A 24,788-nucleotide genomic window follows, 5' to 3' on the forward strand; every position below is an offset into this window, starting at 1 on the left:
TGAAGATTCCAAAGCTACCCTTAAGAGAGAATAAATATTTACACAACTAGAAAGTCCGTGATCCAAACACCCATTCCTCCGTGAAAAAAAAAAAAAATCACCCAAGGGCAAAGACCAATAGAAAAGGATAAAAAGGTCAACCAAAAACTCTTCCCAGCAGTTTTAGCAGCCAAAGACAAAAAGGTCAGAGTTCCCAAACACAAAGACCAACCTTTCCTTCTCTCATCTTTTTTCTTTAAATTAATTAACACAACCCTTTTATTCCCAAGTAACTGAGATCATAGAGTTCGCAAGGCCCGAGTCCTGAAAGGTTAGTTCGCTCTCATAATCTAGAGACTTTGAAGCTCCTGGGATTGCTTGTGTTAACCGGAATGGGCGTGTCTCTGCTTCTTCAAAGTGAGAGTAGCAGAATGACCACAGCAACTGAAACAAACCAAGCAACATAACCATGAAACACATTAGTCGACATTGATAGGTTTAGACAGTTCGAGAATTTACCGCGCCAATCAGCTCATACCCAAATAAGCTTCAAATAATTATGAAAGTAAATATGACAAGTGCATGTCCCCCCCCATGGTTCTGATATCTCATGGTTTTGCCCATTTCAGAGTTTGTCTGGATAGCCACAAGATCATAGCTGTTTATGATATGACATTGTAACCATCACACATGCAACAATTTGTATGGATTGCATCCAGTAAGCCCACTGGTCAAAAGGAAAACTCTGGTTGAAGATGGTTGGGAGCCTGGGACACATTATTCCTTTTGACATTTCTCAGCCATGGCTGTCACAATTCTAGCACAGTGTATAGATGGATGGCCAAAACTTTCTGAAAATTCCTACCTTTATTGGGTCCTTACGAAGGAAATTTCTCTGAAGCCTACGACCATCAGGAAGACGAATTCCAACCCTGCAAAGGAGGTTTCTGTCACCCTTGGGTTCTTCAGGAAGATGTGGATATGTATACTTCTTGGTTGAGCAGGTCTCAGCTTCCTTGTCCGCATTGGAATCATCTGCTGGATTTGTAGAGGTAGCATTGATGGCCTCGCTTTTGCTTTCCAAAGAAGCTGCCAGTGCTAGTTGCAACTCTTCATCCTCATTTGCAACCTCTGCAGCTGGTAAAGCAAGTAAAGGAAGATGATGAGTAGATACAAAGACCTCAAATGATCTAAAAGAGGAAAAAGGAAGAAAATTCCTTACGCTTTGAAAGAAGAAAAATTCACTAAAGATCAACAACATATTTTTAGGAATTCTGGTAACTTTTAAGATAAAAGAACCAAATTTTCCAAAATAAAATTCCAGTAAATATTTAAATCTAACATATGCTGCAGAAAATGGGTACAAGTGTCAAAATCTTGCTAGCCAGGACAGATTTGGTCTGAAAAACATATTCAAATACATAGAATCATTAGAATTATCAATGATCAACATTATAACAGAGATATGATGGGCTATCTTATGAATTGGATTATAGACACCCTTAAAGGAAAATAAATAAATGTCGTAACATTGAAATGTTTCATAGCAATGGTAATAAGCCATAGTATGCTAATTACTAATTTAGGCAGTCCAAAGAGTTTAAGATAATATAATTATTTGAAATTCATGAGTTGGAACAGAGAGAAAAGACTTATCGATGGTTAAAGGAGAGAGAATATGGGAGGGAAAACAGAATCTGAAATAAGGAAAGAGGGGTGTGATGAGGTATGGTTGGCTACTTTATCTTCTTCCACCACACATCGATCACCCTTTTCTCTCTCATCAATCCACGCCATCAATCCCTCGCATTCTGGATGGATATTTCTTGATTTGAATCTGGAATTTCAGATATTAAAATCTGTAACCACCTAATAATTCTGACGGTACCCCATATAGCGAGCATTAATATGATTACAAAGTTTTTAAAATAACAGATACAAAAAAAAACCCCTCACTAACTTAAGCAACTACAGGACCACTACTTACATCCTATGATCAGAGCTACTTAAGTAAGCAGATGAAGTCATAACATGGAAACTTTTTGGTGATGATCGCCCACAGGTTTCTGTTCGGCCCGAGGATCAACCTCATGACCCCAAAAGGAGTGGTAGCTTTACTTTATTTGACGAAAGGTGTAAGGATTCAGTCTGCACTAGGTTAGCTCTTCATCGGGCAATAGGAAGCAGAAAGCGAGAGATCTATGTTTGAAAGCGAGAACTAGATGCTGGAAAGAAAGATGCTACTCGGTGTAAAGAATTTTGAATAAAAATCAGAACTAACAACCCTCACCCCCAAAAAGTGTAAGAAATAACAGGAAAAAAAAAAATACAAGAGTGATAAAATCATCCTATTCGACACATGATTGGCCAACAAGGTCCAACTATTGATGGTTTTTTTACTTGCCCTCCAACTTGGCTATATATTCAAAGTGCTTGATTCTTGCTAAGCCAAACATTGGCACCTCAGTGTGTGTGATCAGAAATAACAAAATGTAATCAATATGCTATGCAACGACACTCACATTTGCTATTTCTGGACATGTCTGACACAAACACAGATTTTGATGAAACTTCTAGAAGCTTCATTCATTTTCCTTCTTCAGAATAGAAAAAAGAATTAAGAGGACGGGGAAACAGACTGCATGCAGAATTGGGAGGAAGACGATAATTATCCGTATTGCATGAGCCATGAAGGAGAAATCCCGTAAGACATGTAAACTAACTGACATGTCTGCATGTTAAAATTTTAGCATAGCCATGTCAGCCAACATATATATGTCTCATTATCTAGCTATATATATATAACATAATGTCGAAAATATTATAAATAAATAAATAAATAGAAGCAGGAAGTAAGATGACAACCGATACACCTTTCGAAACTACAGAACTGGCTTCAAAATCTGTCTTTACCCACTTGCCTAAAAAATAAAAAATAAAATATAAGTATCAGGAAATAGAACTTTGTTTGCTTGAAAAGTACAATCATGAGAGACTTGGTAAACTAAAAAATGTCAACAAAAATCACAAATCTATGACCTAGAATCCCATATACAATTCAGAGGAGACTTTCGTTTAAGAAAGGGAATGAAGTCTCCTCCTTCCCAACAATAGACATTTGCTTTTATCTGTTCTTTAAAGAGATTTGCTTACAGAACCCAGAATTTGACATGTTTAGCTACCAGATCCAAGAACAAATAAGATCGATTGTAGTGCTTTTTAAGATACCAGCTCTGTTAATGTGCATGCAATCGGAAGTTAAAAAATGATAAAAAAAAAGTAAATAAAAGTCAAGCAAACATGGATATTCATATTCTCTTCTTCATGTGGTGAGGGTTGGCAACTTGGCATTATAGCCGTAGTTTGTTTCCAAAATTCGTACACAGTAGCAGAAAAAAAGTTAAGCTTGGAAACTAGTATTTTCAGGATAGAAAACAAATAGGAATAATACTCCACATGGGCCAAACACTTCAGTTTGTTGATACTGCACTTCTTTCATTGGATTCGTGCTATCAGTGTAAATACTTCTGGACAAAAAGGCTGCATCATGACAGAACAAAACAAATCAAATGCTAGCCTATCTTACCTTGTGCTTTTTGGGTAGAAATCTGAGAACTGTCACGTGGACGTTTATGAGGAAGAGTGATATGATGGTTCTTGGGGCTACCATCCATGAATGGTAATAGATCCTACACAAAGGGCATATAGAAATTGGAGGGGATCGAGAAGAATCAAAACTTTATCTCAAACCTAATTAATTAGAAAGCAAAATTGCAGTCAACTTCTGTCGAGATTATTACGTTCTCCAAAATAAGCCAAGATGACCATGAGTATGCATCTCAAGATATCAATCAAACCATACCTCCAACAAACGGTCTGGATGGACCATTCCATTCCATGACCGCATTTTTTGCCCTGTGATGGGATCAATAACAAGAATCACAGGAATGGAATCCAAGTTGTAATAAGTGCAGACTTTCCTGCCTTCAGTAGTATCATCATATACCTATGTTAATCATAAAATCCATTCACAAACATTAAGTAATACATTAAGAAAAAAATAAAAATAAAAATAAAAGCAAACAATCTTCTCCATCAGAGTATCAATCCTGTGAGAATTATTCAACATGCATACACAAAATAATCATAATTTTAACAGTAATAACACAAGTGAAGTTGAATTATAAGAATTATTAAACATGTTCAACTTTTTTCACTGGGAACATAATATATTTTAATATTTTTGTCTGTAAATGATTTACAAAAACTTTATAATTTTAACCTATATGCATCCGAAGGACAAGTAGCGTTGAACTATAAAAGATATTAAAATTGAATGAGTCTGCAAATTCATTCTGTGTTCCGTCTTTATTTTTCTAACCCGAGAAATGAAATAAATAAAGAATCAGGAACACATTATGATACATGAGTTCAGGTTCTGCGATCAGATATGCATATGGATTTGGGTATGGGTGTGGGTGTTGGTGTCTTACTCACTGGTCCCCCAAAACTTAGTACACAGTAATATGTGTATGAAACAAAGTACAGGGTTGGGAACTATGGAAACATGTGCCAAAATGGGGGGGGGGGGATTAATGTATCAAAGAAAGGGGATTACTCTTCTCCTTCACAGCTATGTCCAAGCATTTTGACTAATGGATTTGTGTCAGAAACACATCTTATACTTATACCCATCCCCATGTCATGTTGTATTGGCACAAATGCTGCAAGTGTGCACGAAATGTCTAGGTAACAAAGAATCCATTGCAGCGTCATTTAGAACCCAGAAAATATAAGACCATAAAATATGCACGTAGAGACAAGTAATGAGAAGAGTCAGACATAAAATGAATAACAATCATTGACAATTAGGAAAACAAGATGCATCACAGCATCATTTTTAGATCTGTATAATCAAAAAATGTTTTACACATAGTTGTCAAGGCGTTGCCTAGGTATACAGGCACCTTCTTGGCCCCAAGGTGACAGCACCTTATTTGATGAAAGAAAGGTCTTGTGGCCTTGTGATAGCACGTCTTATATATGTATTAGTTTTTTGACACTTCACGGGTGTATGTTGATTTATGTTTATTGCTTTCGTTTTTTTATGAACATCCTTAATATTATATCCTATGCTTTGTTTATTCTATGTTGGCCATCTCATATTAGGTCATCACTGCGTAATTATATCATATTGCATTGACACGACTTATATATTATTATTTTTATTTTATTTTTTTGCTAACAACGGGTATCCAAGCCTTCGACCTGACTAGTCCTGCGGGCCTATACTGACCCCACAACAACATGGACCAAGTCATTCCGTGGTTGAATGAGAACCATTGAACTTTCACTGAAAGCAGCGAAAAGCACTAAACACCCCTGTGTGAGTGGCCCCAAGGAAGTAAGAGGAGTCGAACTCAAAACCACACGTTTCTTGAAGCGAAGGTCCCTTGCCAACTCGGCTACCCCCTTAGGGTTCATGACTTATATGTTGCATATAAGCATAATTAAATAAAATTATCATTGTTATATTACTTATACTGCACACCTAGGGTGCCTTGTTGCCTAGGTAACACCTTAGGTCGCCTAGTCACCTCGACAACTATGTTGTCACCCCTTTAAGAAGCAATGAGTAAACGAGGATAACACATTTAAGCTAAAGTCAAACAATGGTTTTTGTTGTCACAATATGTTTATGCCTCTAGGAAACTAGGAATTGGGTAAAAAGTACCACTCCCAACCTAAGCCCATATTATGACAACAACTCAACCTTATCTCAACTATATGGGGTCGGCTACGTGGATCCTTACCCTCCAATCAGCTCTATTCGAGGTCATATTTGACACAAGGCCTAAGTTAGGCATGTCTTTCCTCATCACTTCTCATAAGGTCATTTTAGGTTTGCCTTGGCTCTTTTAGTTCTTTCAATCTAATCAGATCACTCATCAGTGCTAAAGCAATCAAAGGCCTCTGTTGAACATGATCATACCACCTAAAACGAATTTCTTGTAACTTATTATGTATCAGAGCTACTCCCAAACTAGCTCTAAAATCAGAGCTACTCTCAAACTTTATCCTTCTAACTTTTGCAGCATGCCTATCTCAACATCCTCATCTCCGCTACACTGAATTTATCTACATGATGCTTTTTAATTGACCAACATTCTGCACCATACATTATAGCAACCTATGACTGTCCTATAAAATTTTCATTTGAGTTTTGTAGGAATATGTCGATCACACAACACTTCGGACGCACCTCTTCACTTCATCCAGCCTATTTTAATTCTTTGTGAAACATCATCTTCTATATCACCTTCTTTATTTACGATTGAGCCCAAATACCTAAAATAATCCCTTTGAGGAATCTCCTCTCATCAGTTTTTGCCACCTCATTATCTGTCATAGTATAACTAAAGTTACACACCATATACTCTGTCTTCGTTCTACTAATCATTAAACCTTTTGATTCCAACGTTGATCTTCATAACTCCAACTTGGAGTTAACTGTTTTTGTCTCATCCACCAAAACAATATCTTAAGCAAAAAATCAAATTGGTTCTCCCTTCTTGATATCTCTAAATATTTCCATGAGTCTCCTAAGTAAATAGCTTATTTCAAGGATCTTTTTTGGCATAAAACCAAATTGGTTCTTCTGTAACAGACTAATAATAGTTTCTTGTCTTAGGTGGGTTTCAATAATCCTCTCCCATAATTTCATAAAATGACTCATTAGTTTTATACCCCTACAGTTATTGCAGCTCTGAATATCACCTTTATTTTTGTACATCCGAACCACAATACTTCTCCACTATACATCTGGGCCATCTGGCATTTTCCTTGTGCTCATAATATTATTTAACTACTTGGTTAACCAAAATAAAACACAAATTCCTAAACTCTTCCACACTTCTATTGGGACCTCATCTGAGCAAGTGCCTTGTAAACTTTCATCCTCCTTAAAGCTTCTTTTACTTCAAACACCCAAAGCACTTTTCCCCTGGTTCTATTGGTTCAATTAGATCTAGGGGGTTTCTGCTTTCCTGCTTCAATCGTGCAACTTTCTCAAAGACCAGGCTAATTGCCCTAAGGCAAAGAACTGATGCCACTTGTCCTGAATAGCTAACTTATTTTGTACATATCTACAACATGTGGTGTCTTAATGGATGACACAGTCTTCCAAGACACTAGTATTCAAAATATATTCATTTAGTAGGCTGTATATATAATCCCACCATCTCTCCTTAATGTGCACATCCCTTATTAATACTTTACCATCTTCACTTTTTTAATACATCTAACATGATCGAGATCTCTCTCTTCATTTCCCTCATTTTAGCCATCTTATAGATAGCTTTTCCCATCAATTTGTGCTCATATTGTTACAATGATCTTATTTTTCGACCTTGCTTTTCCCACAATCTTTTTATAGATAACTTCATTTCTGGAAAATTTATACCTTTTCAGTCGTATAGCCCATATTATGGCCTCAAAAAACAAAATTGCTTTGATAGAATGAATATGTGAAACAATCACCAGTAGATTGCATCCATCTCATAAAAATTTTATTACCTGCATCACCAGCAGAGTGCATCCATGCAGCAGATAACTCATTTGAACCAATTAAAACCTAGAAAATCTCCAACTCATTTTTTTTTTTTTGCTGACGGCGAGTATCCAGGCCTTCGGCCTGACTAGTCCCACGGGCCCATACTAACCCCACAACCGCATGGACCGGGTCATACCGGGGTTGAATGAGAACCATTCAACTTTCAGTGAAAGCAGTGAAGAGCACCAAACACTCCCGCGTGAGTGGCCCAAGGTGTGCCTAGTGGGAGTCGAACTAGAAAATCTCCAACTCTGAATTTCTAAATATTCATTAATTGCTTTCAGCAAAGATAATAGTTATTCACAATAAAAGGGGCAGCAGAAAATGTTTCAAATTATGACAGCAGAACAGCTCAAGGCTCGTAAGTAGAATCAAGTTCTTCAGGCCTTTTCCGTGACTAAAATTTGAACATAATAATAATTAAGAGATTGGTCATTCAAGGACAATGAAAGAAGAAACAGCCAATAAATCCCAACAAATCTAGCCAACTCTGCCTCAGTTTATACTTCATAACTAATGGCTAACACAATCAGTGATTGTTCAAAATTGCATGTGCAATTGACTAGTAGATGCTATGACTGACCAATATGTATGCCTACCATCTAGGGATGAAACGGTAAAGACTATCCAAATTTTAAAAAACAGTAACCACCATAGTACATATATGAAAAAAAATCCAATTCAGGAATTTAAATTATAGTTACAGGAAAATTTTTTAAATCTTTGACTCTATTTAGCATTTTTCCCCAAGAGGTAATAATTTGTGGGCCAGTTACAGTTAAATATTTTCTTTAGAATGTCTTATTTTTACTTCATGATTTGGCTCTTGGCTCATGGCTCATGGCTCATCTACTTTCATGTTTGAATAAGTTGATAAACCCAAAAAAGGAGGATTCAAGAACAAAAAACAAACAAGACAAAAGGGGTTTACAAAAAAAATAATAATAATAATAATAAAGAAATAAAAATAGCACAAACCTGCCAGAAGATAAAGTTAGTCCTGATGGTCTGAGCCACAGCTTCATTTGACCATGTGTCCCGGTTCAGCTTCACAGAACAATACATTCCCAATCAAACTCCAAAAACCTAAAGAAGAGGTTCTAATTAATTGAAGAATATAAGAAATTCAGAAGATAATACCATATGTGAGCTGAATTCCTTGGCAGACTGCAAGTTTACCAGAAGCCACTTGTCTTGTTCAGAAGCTGTAACTTTGGCCTGCAATCATAGATAGTAATAAAACTACCGACCACGAAGGAGGTGCAATATAGAACAGAGAACACAGACTATTGAAAGAAATGAAGTATAAGTAACCCATCCTTTAAAGCTTTTTAAATGAAAAATAACTGAATAATTTACATAGGGATTTTTTGCTCTACACAGGCACATTGGGACTTCTTCTGCCACATTGCTGATCAGTTAGAGCACAAGCATTGAGGGCATGTTCCCCACATTGCCCTCCACTCGTGCTAAACTAAATTTCAGCTCAAAAACATTACACAACACACAGCACAATACACTGGCCCATCTTGCTCAACATTTAACATTTGGATGGATTAACAAATTTAAGGAAAAATCCAATAACAGTGCCATGACCATGAGACTTGACAGATACACCAATCAACATTGTCCCCTCTGTATATCCAATGGCCAGAATTGTTAAATCAGTCATCCACCAGTTTAATGGCTGATTGGCTGAAAATACGAGGGCGGGGATTCAATATATGACGGGTCATATGGCTGAAATGGCACACAAAATTTGACATGTGGTTGATCCAGGGGATTCCTTAGCTATCTGATACTATGATTGGATAAAACAGCACTTCATGTGGCAGAGATATCATCCCATTAACTGACCAAGTAGAGATTCCTCAGGACAAGTGTGCTGTCTCAATGTAAACAACCTTCTGCCATTTACATGTCAAAGTAATTGACATGCTAATCCAGAACAGCAATATAATCATATACATTATATATTCTCTTATTTTACAGCTATTTAACTCTTACACATTTTCTATACTTGATGAAGTAATGAGAGGTGCTATGTACTGTTTGTTCCGTCTTTTCAACATGCAATATATCTGAGCATCACATTTTATCATGTAAACCAGTTATAAATGACAGTATATCAAAATATCATAACACCTCTGGGTTCTAACACCAACAAAATTGAATCTGAAATGAGAGTATATTAAAGGGAAAATTACATGTACCACCCCTGGAAAAAAAAAAAAAAAAATATGACATGTGAGGGTCACTTTTTCCTGAAATTACTTCTGCTTCCATTTTTTGTGACGGTGTCAACTTAGAGATTTGGAAAATATGAAAAGACAATACTACCCCTCTTATATATCCCTATAACCCATCCCTTGGCATTGTGAAACCCTATATACTTCCATTGAAGACCTGCAAGACAATCGCCCCATCGAAGAAGATCACAGAGGAGTCCAAGAAGAGGGACCGAAAGAATGCAAGTGGATTGTTGAGGGAGGTCCATCAATAGAGAAATCTGTGTGTCACTTGACGGAAATGGTTGATTCAGTTCAGTTCCAGTTGACAGAGGAATGGGAGAAGGAGGTGAGGCAGGGAGCATCGGAGTTGGGACTGGTAATGGAGACAATGAAGGAAGGATTACCCTTTGGAGCACCAGGTAAGGGAGGTGTTCCATAGGATTGTGCGTAGCCGAACTGAGTATCTTGATTGCTTGGGCAAGGCAAACAATTCTGAATGATCTGAATTTTGAAGTCTGGTCCATCTTCAGTGGGCATCAAATTGTACAATTTTGCAACAAAACCAAGAAAATAAAAGAAAAGAACAGAAAATAGTACACTACATGAAGAATCGAAGATTAACTGCAGAAAATTAATGAAAATTATACAATAAGGACACAAACTGAATAAACAGAACCATTGAACAGGAAGATCCTATCCAAGGATTTTCTTTACAGAATGTTTGAAAAAAGAAGAAGAAGAAGAAGAAGAAGAAGAAGATACCACACCAAACACTTGAGATAAGCTATGATTGCAGATCACGATGGCCGATCGCAGTTCTTCAGATAGCAGGTAAGTCGTCGCAGGTCTGGAATGAAGGGTTTGTAGCCCTAACAATTGCGATTTGGGGGTTGATTGATGTAAGGTGTAACTTACCGTTTTACCCTTCCTCAAGGGTAGTTTGGACATTTATCAAAGTTCAACTGGCTGTCATAATTAAATAACAGAAAATCTCTTATAAATTAAGTCAGGTAGGGGTGGTATGAGTAATTTCAGGAAAAAGTGATCCTCACATGTCATATGGCTTTTTTTTAGGGGTGGTAAATGTTATTTTCCCTATAATATCATAACATCTCTAGGTTCTAACACTAACAAATATGTCATACTGTAACATGTGTTCAACCTAATTTCCGCAGCTTGAGCACTAAAAAAATATGCCTCTATAAGATCACAAAGAAGAACCTCAAATTCTCAATTATTGTGGACCCAGCAAATAGACACAGAAGAATTGCAAAGGTGCTCACAGAATGGAATAAGATTAGTGGAAGAATCAGAAAGTCAACTTTAAAAGACTTATTGCGGATATGGAAGGATACATTATGATATGCCAAGAACATAAAACATATGCCAACTCAGAACATGTGGAGATCTTGTACAATAGTGTGAATATTTTTTTAAAGCATATCTAACCAGATATAAGGTAAAAAGAGTACGAGTTACACTTTTTAGCTACCCATACAATAAATTCACAGGGCAATGCCTATGTATAAAGCAAATATCAATCAATGGTGCCTACTTTGCCACGAAATCCATGCAACTACAACCCTGGAGTGTTTCAAAGCAGGCAAATAATGAGAGAGGAAGAAAACTCTAAACAATACAAAAAAATAAGATTTCTTTGACTGGATGTATCTATCCTAGGCCCAGATGAAACAGTGATACTAATATCGGAAAGTATGTGTTCCCAGGTTGGTACAACCAACAGTACATCAAAATGTATAGGCCTGTTGTTTTGGATTTGGTTCAGTTTCTTGGGTCAAACTGAACCTATGGTTCAAGATTGGGTCAAGTTAGCTTTAATTTTGGATGCCCAATCGATCATATGCGTCATGGGCTTAGTGTTTTGGGGTTTTCTATTGTAATGGGCCAATTCAATAAGCCCAAATATGAGGGATTTGAGGCCTATAGAGGATTAAGTAGTTAGTTTCTATTTTTAAGAAGTCTAGAAGCATAGTTGTCATGGCGTCTACGCTACCCAATGCGTTTGTAACACCCTGATTTCATGACCCCAGGTCTTAGAAATGGAATTTTGTAAGAGAAGGGTACTTGGTGGAAAGAAATTAAAATTTATAATATAAGTGAAAGATAATGAATTGGGGATCTAAATGAAGGTTTTGAAGGGGCTTGGGAGTGCCCATAATGATAAAAAGGGTCCTATATAAAGTGGGTAAAACTTGACCAGAAGACTGAACAGTAAAGGACCAAAAATGGGTAAACCGGTGGGAGAGCCTCTACCCAACTGGCCTTCCTGTTCGGGTAACAGAATCCTAGAAATTGGTTTTCTGTTGTGTGGGCCCCACACATTTCCCTGCTGTATGCCCATTATTCTTACACTTTAATAATATTATAGCAAGGATTTAAAATAACCTATTGTAGTATATATATATATATATATATAGAATGTCAGATATATTCACTAATAGTCAAGTCGGTGGAGGGGATATAAATAGAGGGAAGGTCGGTTCAGCCTCTCTTTACTGCTGAAAACAGAACGAAACCAGAAAAGAAAAGAAGGAAGAAAAGAAAGAAGAAAAAAGAAGAAGAGAGAACAAAGAAGGGGAAGAAACTAAGAGGAGGAAGAAAAGAGAAGAGAAGAGACCGAATGCCATCTTAAAAACCCAGCAAGAAGAAGAGGAAGAAGAAGAAAGAGAAATTAAGGAAGAGAGTTAACATACCTTGGATCGACTGTACCCACAGGTATGTGCAATCTTCAATTACTGCTAGAATCAATGTTATAGCAGAAAAATTAAAATAGGGCTGGGAAGACAAAAGTTCTACCAAAACCTTAAAACAGAAATTTTAATTCATGATTTGAGGTAAGATTTCAAAGGGGATTTTATAGTTTTGATGCATGCAAGATGAATTGGAGAAGGAACACCAAATTAGTAAGTCAAACCTTGGTATCCCATCTCTACTGAAGTAATTAATTATAGTAGTAGTTCAGTCTTCTTACAATGATAGGGTTGAAAGGAAAAATTTACATGAGAAGAAGGGGCTTTTATCAAATGGGAGTAATTAGGGCTTCATGTACCATGCATGGCCTATAGTATTAGAACACCTAAAATTTTCATAAATCCTAACTTGGATGAAGACATAATTGGCTGAATTGGTCTAGGTACCTGCTGGTTTGGTTAAAATACAAATGGGAAACCGTTGCATGGGCAGAATTTCATAAAAACCCTAACCTAGAGAAGGGTATTTTGCTTTCAAATTTCTTTATAGCTGTAATTAAAGTGCCCTATTGCTATATTGCAAAGACTAATGAAAATTATGAAAACCTTGAACAGAAATTTGAAAGTTTAAGAGTGACTTTGAAGTTATTTCATTCCTCTGTTGTAATTCTGCTGAAAATTGGAGTTTACCCATGTAAACAGAATTTATGAGACTCCAAAAATCTAATTTAATTGGTCAATTGAAGAGAGAATCGGTAAATACACCTTCCTTGTGGACTTCGGATATCAGGAACTACAGAAATCCCAAGTTAAAACGCAGCAGGAACAATAGAGAACTTGGCAGAATCGGATTCTGCAGGTTTTGACCCAACAGGCGGAAGACTATAGGCAGGCCGGTTGGCCCCAGAAGTCTCTAGCCAGTTGAGCATTCAGAGGCTGGAAAGACCACTGTACTGCCCTGTACCCTACTGAACCTACTACATACATGGAATAAGGACAGTGCAGCCCTTAATTGATGGTTTATCAATGGGCTTCAGTCTTAAAAATGATGAAATTGAATAGGATTCCTACTTGAACAGAAAATTATAAAAGAGAATAGGAATAAGAATAACCCATTAAATTAGATAAACAATAGGAATTTAGTTATATACCTGATAACCTAAGTCTGTTATGGAATAGGGAAATTGAATCACAGTGCGGGAATCTACCCAACTCGGGGAAGTGACTTATCTGATCTTGATTACCAAGGTGAGGGGTGCCTGACTTTATTTTACAAAGTGCTTTACCTTATTTTCTATTTTGCATGAATTACGTGTATGTATGATTTGTTATGTTGCTGCTATGCATGTTGTTGCTTTTAGTATCTGTTACCTTGTGAATATGGATTGGTAAGACTGTGGACAGGTTTCTAGACTATAGAGGTAAGTGAGGTAAGTCATTCTGATTATGTGATTGTGTGTTGTGAATATGGAATGTGGTTATATGGATTAGATTCACAATTATAATTATGATATTAACGGTCTAGGGTGTGGTGTGGCCGAGGTGCATTTCTGGTACCGTGGGCCCAGAGGTCAGTAGCATAGTTATGATTGTGACTCTCACGGTATAGGGCACGGTGTGGCCTAGGTGCATTCTGGTACCGTGGGCTTAGAGGTCAAAGGGTGTGCGATGTATGATGGGTGGTAGTGATTGTAACATCGATGGTCTGAGACACAGCTTGGCCAACCGTGGGCTTAGAGGTCGGTATTACAGTGATGGCCACTGATGGTGCATTTAGAATGCATGGTTAGGATTCACAGACCTTGGTGCTACACCCTTGCCAATAGGGGGTTAGGTACTGGCTAATCCCAGAGGGTGATGCAGTGCAGGTGACCGATGGGTTTTCTGGGACTGTAGCTGCATACCTTCACAGTGCGGGCGACTGATAGGATTGCTGGGACCGTTATTGTTCTGAAGCTCAGGTGACTAATGGGATTGCCGAGACCGAGGCTGTAGGATTGGGATTACTCATTAGGGGTTTGCTGGGTGACCGATGGGATTGCCGGGACCAGTGATACGATCTATGTTGCAGTATAACACAAATACCTTGGACTTAGTAATTGTTGCCAGGTAATGAATAATAAAACTGGATCATAAGCATCATATGGATGGTTGAGTATGCATTGTTGCATTTGTTCTAGTTTGTTTAGTATGCATGGCATTATTCATCAGCTTGCGCTTGCATTATTTATTTACTTTTGCTTGCATTATTTGTTTGTGTGTGTGCTTGCCTACCCCCACCCCTCACTGAGCATCGTGCTCACCCCTAACATTTTCCCTTCCAGATGCTGAGGCCACGCCCTTTGTGGCATACTATTTTCAGATGATGGAAACCGGTGCTGAGGTAAGACTGGACTTTAGCAACGGTTGTGAAGCTTATGTCGGCGAGATGTCAGGATTTTGATGCGCTTCACTATTATTTCAGTTTCTTCTTCTTGATGTATACATTTGTGGATGTGTAGTAAGCAATATTGTAGCCTGTGTTTGTTTCCAGATAATGCAAATTGTATTATGTAATTTATCATTTTAGTACATCACCAGTGATATTTATGAGACTTTATTAGCATATTCTGATTTTAGTTGTGGTATTGTGGAATTTGTGAAATTAAGATACTGCATCTGTGATCCTAGAGGGTTTGGCTGACTGGATATGGGTGTCTAGTGCCACATACCTTGGCTAAATTTTGGCAGGATGTGACAGCGTTGGTAGGGCCTAGACATCAGTAAGATTCCTGTGGAATAGCCCATAAGGTGAGCGAAGATTGCTGTGTTAATGTGTAAAACAAAGAGGTAGGCAGCAATCAGTACACGAATCCCTTCCTTAGCGTAGACACCATGACAACTATCTATTCTATCTATCCTAGGTTCAGATGAAACAGTGATACTAATATCGGAAATTATGTCCTCCCAGGTAGGTACAATAACCTGTACATCAAATTGTATGGTTCAAACTGAAACATATTGGATATTGTCTTGTACCATCAATATTAAAGACACTTTTAGTTTTCTTGTCAGTATTAATACCAAGATCCATAACACTTCTTTATTGTATTAGAGAAAACCTGCAGATACTTCAAACCTCACTTCCAGTAAAGTATCAAACTATCAATTAAAATATAAAGTAGAAGCAAAAACTACTAAGAGATCAATTATATACAAGGAATATGAAGTTCCATGAGGATTACAGAAAATCAATTTTACCTTGTCAAAAGGTCCTTGGAGCATCAAGGCAAAAGGAGGACGATATAATGAAGCAAGATTATCCCGGGCAATCTCTGTTGAGGATGCAGCTCCTTGGTCTGATTCCCAAACACCCGGACGTTTCATCTCCTCATCAAAATTACGAAATGCAACCAATGAACTTGCATCTTGTGATGGATATCCCATTCTTGAGGTTCTATAGCAAAGCACATGTTGTGACATTTTCAAACATGTCGAGCTAAAACAAAATGCCAAGGCACTAAGAACATATAATTCAGAATAACTCTAATATCATATTAATATGGCTATGCATAAGAAGCCATCAATAATGCACTCGCTAACAAACATGAACACCACTGCTAGCTGCCTTTCTTCAGTTGCCATTTCAGTTGTTCCTTTATCTTCTCAGTTACTTTACAACTTTTGATCTTATACAGGTGCTTTTTCATTCTTAGCTATCACAGGACAAAGGGCTTGTGGCAGTTAATCCTGTTCATTAAATTTTCTGTTTAAGACCGACATGTAAACTAAATGATGCAGTTCCAAAGAACAAGAAGGCCAGAAGCAACGGACTAATATGTTTAACTTTGAGTGCCCAATGGGTTATATGGGTGATAGGTGTGATATTTTGGGTTTACTATTGTAATGGGCCAATTCTACAAGCCCAAATATTAGGGTTTAAGTTTTATATGGGATTAAGTAGTTAGTTTCTATTTTGTTAAGTAGTTAGTTTTTATTTTGTCAAGGTTCTAGAGTAGTTTTTCTTTTGAAGAAAACTTAGGTTGTAGGGATTCTCCCTTACCATACATAGGGGCTTCCTATTTTCTTATTTCCATGAAATTATAAATAAAGAGTAGGAGATTATACCCACTACCAATGATTTGAACAATTTATTAAGCTTATGCTTGCTCTCTGTGAGATTTAAAACTCATTTTCTGTGAAGTGAAGCCCTAGGTGGGATGCCAAGTTAGACTACTAATGAACAGATGGCAGTCAAGTTCTAGGTGGGAAGCCTGGTTCATATCGTTCTTCTATCTTCTCCTCCTTCATTCATTTAATTTTTTAGATCAGGTTCTAGTACTGATATTGCCATCTTCTTCTCCCATCAATCACAAGTTGTATTGGCAGTACAGTATTTAGCCCTTGAATCCTTGATGCTGTTACAACTTACAACACCGAGTCTACAGTTCTATCATTACTTTTTATCTTTTTCTTTTAGTTTCTAATTCTGATTTACTTGCTATTTCTGTCATCCTTAGTTACTAAATCGATTCTATGTTTTTATTTTGGGTTCTAGTTGCTATTTTCCAATAGTTACTAAATCTGGACTCGTTATTGGAGTTGCTTTCTAATTCTTTCCTGCTAGTTTTTATTTTCTTTGCCCACTTACTAATCTCCTTAGTTGCTAAGTCTATTCCCCACTTCCAATTTTTATGCACTTACTATACCTCACTTTAATTACTGTTTCTATTGGTTTCTAAATATGAGCTTCTATTTTGGTTACTTGCTATTTTTTAGACTACCCATTTCTTCAAATCTGACCATTAGATCAACATAAGATTTTACAGACTTGTTCTCCTCGACATATAGACCATTCAACCAGAAATTTCATGCATATCTGAGTTGTTTCTATAGCTGCAATCCTGTCACAAGCTGATCTCCCACAGGACTTCACAGGTTCAAGATTAGCACTACATTACTAAACCTACCTCAATCTTTCAAACCCGACTCTCAAGCTCTCTCTGCACAGAGGATGTTTACAATTGTTTGCCACTGTTGTCCATCTAATACTAAAAATTGCATTAAATTTCAAAATAAACAAAAGCAATTACTTGACCACCCTTCAAATGTCCCAATCATTATCACTCTCATTTGAACATGTATAAGAAAGAAATACCTATACAACATAGCATCATCATATAGAACCTCTCTTTTAACTGGTAAAGCAGGTCGTACTTCTTCACTTCCATCATCTTGTCCAGCATTTTCAATGTTTCTTTCCGGTCCACTGAATCAACATACAGAAAGCAAAGTTTAAAAAGGAACTCTCAAGTGGCCAAAAATTTTAGTTAAATTATATTAAAAATAATTACAGGACCAACTAAGACAATTTACTCATAACAAATTGAGATCAGAATGAATAGATATCTATATTTTGAGATCAAAACTGCAAAAACCTAATCTGATACAAGGGAAGCATCTTAGTCGACTTAGCTGAACTCCAAAAAAAAATAAAAAATTCAAATAATAATAAAAATAAACTTGAGAATAAAACAGTGGCCTGATTCTGATTTCAATTTTTTATTAAATCTAATTTCACTAGGTTACCTAGTATCTGTCTGCAAGCAATCCAATTCCTGCATCACAGTCAATTTCTTGCAGATCAATCTTCAATAAAATAAAATAAAAATTCTTCAACTTACCCTAGGCTTGGTCCAGGCAATGGAGAAGCATTTTCGGTTGGTGAAGAGAAGGAAGAGGATGGCAAAACCCCACCTTCATTTCCAATATAGAACAACTGAATAGCTTCCTCAAGTTTCCAACTCGTGGCCTGTCACCAAAATGGCCCAGCATAAATCTCCAAAAATGGCAAATTTTGTACTACAAGAACAACAAATGGGAAAAATTGGAAATGAGTAAAAGATAAGAATAATGCTGAACCTCAGTAGCCTTATTTCCATATGACACTATCTACACATAAATCCAGGCTGTCCCAATAGTGATCAATCATAAATCATTTACCATCAAACATTATTATTCAACCACAAATAACATGCATGAAACCACTCACTGCCCATTAGAAAGGTTCTAAATCTGTACTACCAAAGGTTGGGAAAGAGTTGAAAATGCCAATTTTTGTTCTCTGTAGAAAAACACCAAACTTCTGTAGCCAACCTACCTTCAATAACCTCATTTCAGCTTAGCCTGACACCCCCAAATTGAATTTTTAGGAGGCTCATTGGACAAACCAAGAAATCTGGAAAGCAAGGATCCTTTAAAAACCATCTGGAAGATGCTACCCAGGCCTATTCAGGGTCTATATACATATAGCAGCTTGTACAGTACCAGAACTGAAGACGTGCAGTAGATGTGTTTAAATCCCATTGAGGAGTATTCACATCTGATTGGCAGGTTGGATACTCTAAAAGCTATGGAACCTCTGCGTTCAATGGAGAGGAAGGTCGAATAATACGTCAGTAGATGAGATAGACAGAGGAGCCACTGATAAGTGATATCTAGGATCTGGGGGACAAGTGCAGCTAGTGGTATTTTATGGGGAAGAGACTGTACAGAATAACTAAATATCCAGGAACCAACTTCATGGCAAACTAGAACTGTCTCACTGATGGAGAACCCTTGGGGAAGGGAAGGGAAATCAGAGTAGAGAGGGGGAAAAGGAGGATCACACTCACACATTCATTCAATAATCAAATTGCTCTCTAAATCTTCAATCGATTACAACCAATATATAGGAAAATAGGAACATGAAATTAGAAACTTAACTGGAATGGAAACTAGCCTAAACTAGGAAACAACTATAAAAAGGAAATCAAAGCAAGAAAATAAATCCTACTCCTACGTTCAAGTCTGGAAAAAAAAAGCATGAAATAAAATACTAAGTAAACTACTAATTTTATTTCCAACCCTTGTTGGACCAAAATCCTGGGCTGGACCGGTTCTTCTTGGCTCTTGGCTTCCAAAGCCGGTCATGCTGGTCCAACCAAGAAAGGGCAGTCGTATCTGCATCAACTCTCCTCCTCTGAAAAGAACTCAACTCCGTCGAGTTAGGGAAAGGACCGAGGAGACCGTCTGAAGGAATACGCTGAATGAGGAACGATCCCACCATCTTCTTGAGCTTAATTTTAGGGAGATCTTTCGCAGGATGAAACTTCATAGTCTTGTTGGCATGCTTGAAGGCATAGGTATTGACATAGCCACAATGCTGTACTTTTTTATCAAACAACCAAGGTCGACCAAGAAGGATATGGCACACCTTCAAAGGGAGAACATCACATTGGACTGTATCCTTAAATCCACCAATAGAATATGTGACTAAGCACTTATCTGTGATTTTGAGATTAGTGTTGTTCACCCACGCAACCTTGTAAGGATCAGGATGTGGTTCTGTATTCAATCCCAGCTTACGAACAACGTCTTCAGAGACAACATTAGTGCAACTGCCTCCATCAATGACCAAGGTTAGCAACTGATCATTGCACTTCACACGAGTCTGAAAAATACTACTGCGGCGCCAATCTTCATTTTCAGTGGCCTTCTGAGTGGTCAACACATGACGAATGACATAAAAAGGATGTTGGTCATCGTCACTGAGAGTGTCATTGACTTCACCTGTTGCACGCTCTTCTCTTAAATCAACTGTGTCAGAACCAAGTTGCTCTTCGGGAATATATGGTATAGGAGAATCCTTATCAATAAAAGCAACCAAACGGCTGGGACATTGGGCACTGATATGTCCAAATCCATAGCATGAGTAGCTCCGAACTGTAAATTTTGAAGAATCAGAAGGTTTATCTGAACCACGCCGAGGGGGTAAGTATGGGTGAGTAGGCCGTGAAGATGACATTTCAGAGACATGTCGAGGTGGAGAATACGGCCGACTAGGTCGTGAAGAGGCCATAGATGTAGCACTTGCCTGTGGTTTGCTAGATGACCTCTCTTGGGTAGGAGACTGTTGCCAAACAGAACTAATACCTCGAGAAAAAGTATCTAAAAAATTTCTCCGATTGTATGGGCGTTTCAAACTTTCCTTAACCTGATATGCTACTTATACGGCGTTTTCCATGGTAGGTAGTCGACTACATGCAAGGGCAGCACTAAGTTGAGGGTGCAAACCATTGCGAAATTGGGCCACTAAGACTTCTTCATCCCACTCAAAGTCAAAACGAGTGGCCAAATAATAAAATCTAGCAACATACTCCTCAACGGTCAAATTCTCTTGTTTCAACTGTGCAAATCTGAGATGCATACATTGCTTGTAATCAGAAGGCAAGAATCGCCGATTCATGACTTCATACATTTCAGCCTAAGTATTGACCAAACCAATGCCTCGGGTTCGGTTCTATTGTTGCTTGATCCACCAGACTCGAGCCGTGCCTTTCAGTTTGGCCTCTGCAAATAGGATCTTTTGAACCTCAGTCAACCCGTACCATCTGAATAATGTATCTAAACTGTGAATCCAGTCAAGGTACAATTCTGGATTATTGTCTCCATAAAAATCAAGGACATCCAGTTTTGCTGCTCTTTCTGCTGCATCATCATGTCTACCAGTCCCATATGGTGGTGGAGGTGATGTGGTGGTGGTGGTGTTACTGGCAGATCCTGTGGAGTGTGTTGGAAGAATCCCCAGACTAAATGGGACTCTTTCCTTTATCTGCTGCCACCAAACGATCAATAGAAACTTGCATAGATTCCACCATTGTTTTTAGGGACGTGACCATGTTAGTGAGAGCATCAAATTTTGTATAAGTTTCTCCTTTATAAGAATTCAGCTGTTGAACAACTTCACTATTGGCTACCATGGTGATGAGTAACAAAATAGCACTCAAAGAATAATGGTAGAATAGTAAATAACTGGAGGCTTAAAGGGCAGGGGCAGAATAGTAAATAACTTTTTTTTTTTTGGAAGTTCAAATTAAACCACAAAAGGGTGTGTCAGTCACGTGTGGGACAGGGGTTTAAATGGAAATAAAAATATATGGGACAAAAAGGGGAATAAAGGAGAAAGGGGAGGGGTATTTCTGGCAAGTCAAAAGAATTTAAAATAAAAGAAGGAAAAATAAGATTGTGGTTGGGGTTTCACTGACAAAGGAGAGGAGGGGATCTCCTTCTTGGAGACGGAACCAGATGAGAAAGGCGGAAGCCCCAAATCGAACCAGGTATGTTCCTCTCTCTCTCTTCTTCTTCGTCATCTTCTTTCTTCTTCTAGCTTCTATCTCTCCCTCTTCTCGACTTTTCTTTCTTCTCGGTTCTTTTTTTTTTTTTTTGTTCTCAGTATCGATGGAAACCAACACAGAGAATGGGAAAGGAAGAAGAAAGATGGGGGAAGGAATAGGATCCTTTGGCTCTGATACCAAGTTGATGGAGGTCCTCAGGGAAGAAAGGGAGAATCAGAGTAGGAAGGGGAGGGAGGGGAATCACACACTTCACTGGTGCACAAACTCAACATCTTTACTCAATAATCAATCACTCTCTAAATCTTCAATCGATTACAGCCAATATATAGGAAAATAGGAACATGAAATTAAAAACTTAACTGAAATGGAAACTAGCCTAAACTAGGAAACAACTATAAAAAGGAAACCAAAGCAAGGAAATAAATCCTACTCCTACGTTCAAGTCTGGAAAATAAAAGTATGAAATAAAATACTAAGTAAACTACTAATTTTATTTCCAACCCTTGTTGGACCAAAACCCTGGGCTGGACCGGTTCTTCTTGGCTCTTGGCTTCCAAAGCCGGTCATGCTGGTCCAACCAAGAAAGGGCAGCCGTATCTACATCACTCACCTATATCTTAAGTAGTGCCAATCATACCAATAGTAAGTTGCAGATTGAAGCATTTGTAAAATATCTAATAAGATATATCCCATTATTACTCCTAAGGGAGGTATTAAAGCCGCACTTCAAGGTTGGGAAAGGACTGACAACTAATCACGCACATTCTCAGATGGAAAGTACCTAATCCAAGCTATATTTATAACATCACTTCAGCTCAAGTTTTAAGTCTTAAAGAAGAAAAAAAAATCAATGAAGAATCCCCTCATGGTCCGTGCATATCTTGCCTCATCCAAAGAAAATATCGGCTCTTAATGCCCCACAGTAGCACTGCGACGCCTCAATGCCCATCAATTGATAGGGAAAAAACTTCAAACTATATGACCCAATCAAAACTACAGCATTGGAAGAAGAGCATGCCCTAATTAATAAAATCTAACAACTAACGATTAAACTACCAAATCCTCTAACTACTTACACTCACCACTTTAGCTTCTGAACTCAATTATGGAATGGAAGGAAAAAAGGGGGTTAGTACCATTAAACAACAAAACAATTAACAGTTAAAGAAAAACTACAATCTAACTGACCTGTAAGAACTGCCTGGCTGTCTCGGCCGACTGCCCCACCGCAATTTCGAGGAAGGATGAGACCATACTCTGCTTCTCCGTTGCCGTTAGAACGCTCTCCATTTTCTTAAGGAATAATTTAACAACTTCAAAACCAAATTGAAGGAGAAACGTATAACCTGAGAGAGATTTGAGATCAGAAATCTGATGTTTTAGAGAAGAATAATAATCTTATCTAGGGTTTGTAGAAGAAAAATATGAGACTCGGAGGAAGAGCTGAGAGAGCACATCTCAACAGAGAGATTTTTACAGCGAGGGGACCGGCCTGGAGATATTTATAGTCTGTCCCTCTCTCTCCCATGGAGAGGGTGCGCGTAATTAGAATAGAGTTCTTGTTCCACATAACTACGGAAGTACCCTTATTATCATATTATGGGATAAAATTAGGGGTGTCAAAACCCGATCCGGTTCCTCTCCTGGGCTTTGAACGCCCGGGTCAACCCATTATCTGGACGATCAACACATGTTCAAGCAATAATCCAATAGCTGTGCTTCTATTAATTAGAATAGAGGCGCTATGCCAAGAGCCATTGGATCACCCATTGGACACATGTCAATCACTCGGGTAGTTATGGGCAAGACTTGTGCGATCACTGCTCATGAGAGGATCATGATCTGTCAAAACCTAGCTCGAGCCTATAAAATCGACCAAACCAACCCAAAAATCCCAAATTGAACCAAATTGATCCTTATTGAATTGGTTTTGGGCTGAGGTATGATTGGACCGGCTAAATATCATACCATATCGAACTGACCAATATCAAAACCGAAGTCAAACCAAATGAAACTTATTATCTATTTTTTACAATATTAGTGATAATATTTTTTGTTGTAAGGGGAATTATTATAAAACAATGAATGTGAGTTTATGAATAATTAGATATAAATGAATGATTTGATAGAAGGATTCATTTTGTAATTTCAAAGTTAGTTATCTTCTTAATAATTAGTTATCCATTAGTTTCAATATTAATTATCTTCCTCTTACAGTGATTTTATTACACATTTTAAGTATTTTCATCAAATCTTTACTCACTATAGGTTATGAATGTAAGATTTCATTTTGGATCAAGCCCAAAATAAATTGATTCCAACCTAATATTGAAAAACCGAAATTGTATCGAATTGAAACCAAAATCAATCAAAAATCAAATTCCTTAATGAATTGGTTTCACTGATTCAACCGGACCAAGATCAAGCTCAACCAACCATTTGCCATTCCTAGATAAAATAATGCCTAACATCTTTGAGTGGCCACCTAGTTTTTTCCACATTGCTTTTATCACCCCACCTCCCAAAAAAAAAATTAATAGTAATAAATAAATAAATAAATAAATTGCCACATTGAAACGTATTGTGGCAATTCTTACATTTTATTTTTTTGGTGTTTCTTTGTGGGGATCGTGGTTACTATACATGCACGAAAGTCAATGAGAGCACGTAAGGAACCATCAACATCGGGGGTATTTATGCCTTTCATAGGGGTTGGGTTGTCATCTTGCCCTCCTCTATATCTGAGCACAAGTGCCGCACTTTTCCACAAAACATTTTTTTTTTCCAGACAATGGACCAGGAAGGTTGAACCTTCAACCTTTGCTAGACTTATGCTAGAATCCACTGCCTAGCTACCTGCCACTAGGCTAGAAGAGTTCATCATTGACAATTCAAAAATTATTATATGAGTGTGTACCAAAGCTCAAATCATGGTTGGAAATTGTATAAAATTGAGAAAATGACTGTTTTATCCCAGAACAGTCCCTACACCACAGATGCAAGAAGCGCACAATGACCATTGTGCCCCTCCTAAGGGCACACGCCCCTATGTCTAAGCGTAGGGGCTGCTCTCGGACAAAAAACACTTATTTATTAAGAA

At 37.7% G+C, this 24,788-nt stretch overlaps 1 protein-coding gene and 1 long non-coding RNA gene across 3 annotated transcripts; one reads left to right on the plus strand and one right to left on the minus strand.

The window, feature by feature from the left end:
- LOC122067580 (plant UBX domain-containing protein 7-like) lies at positions 1–23,196 on the minus strand. Of its 2 annotated transcripts, none has more exons than XM_042631411.1 (10): positions 22,877–23,180; positions 18,197–18,324; positions 17,671–17,781; positions 15,774–15,969; positions 8,732–8,809; positions 8,570–8,638; positions 3,842–3,985; positions 3,566–3,668; positions 845–1,116; positions 1–423 (listed from the first exon to the last, which is right to left on the minus strand). In XM_042631411.1, exons 1-10 carry the CDS (start codon positions 22,976–22,978, stop codon positions 259–261), a joined length of 1,368 nt encoding a protein of 455 aa, XP_042487345.1. In that variant the 5' UTR covers positions 22,979–23,180; the 3' UTR covers positions 1–258. The 2 variants fall into 2 exon arrangements, with proteins under 2 accessions (XP_042487345.1, XP_042487352.1); XM_042631418.1 differs by lacking the exons at positions 1–423; positions 845–1,116 and adding exons at positions 1,123–2,710; positions 2,853–2,900 and having other exon boundaries at positions 22,877–23,196.
- LOC122067591 lies at positions 12,445–14,982 on the plus strand. The gene is made up of 3 exons (XR_006136792.1): positions 12,445–12,558; positions 13,713–13,781; positions 14,858–14,982. It is a non-coding gene; the product is annotated as an uncharacterized LOC122067591 (long non-coding RNA).
- Positions 23,197–24,788: the final 1,592 nt, after the last annotated feature.

The sequence above is a fragment of the Macadamia integrifolia genome, chromosome 2 (genome assembly GCF_013358625.1).
Source record: "Macadamia integrifolia cultivar HAES 741 chromosome 2, SCU_Mint_v3, whole genome shotgun sequence".
Taxonomy (NCBI): domain Eukaryota; kingdom Viridiplantae; phylum Streptophyta; class Magnoliopsida; order Proteales; family Proteaceae; genus Macadamia; species Macadamia integrifolia.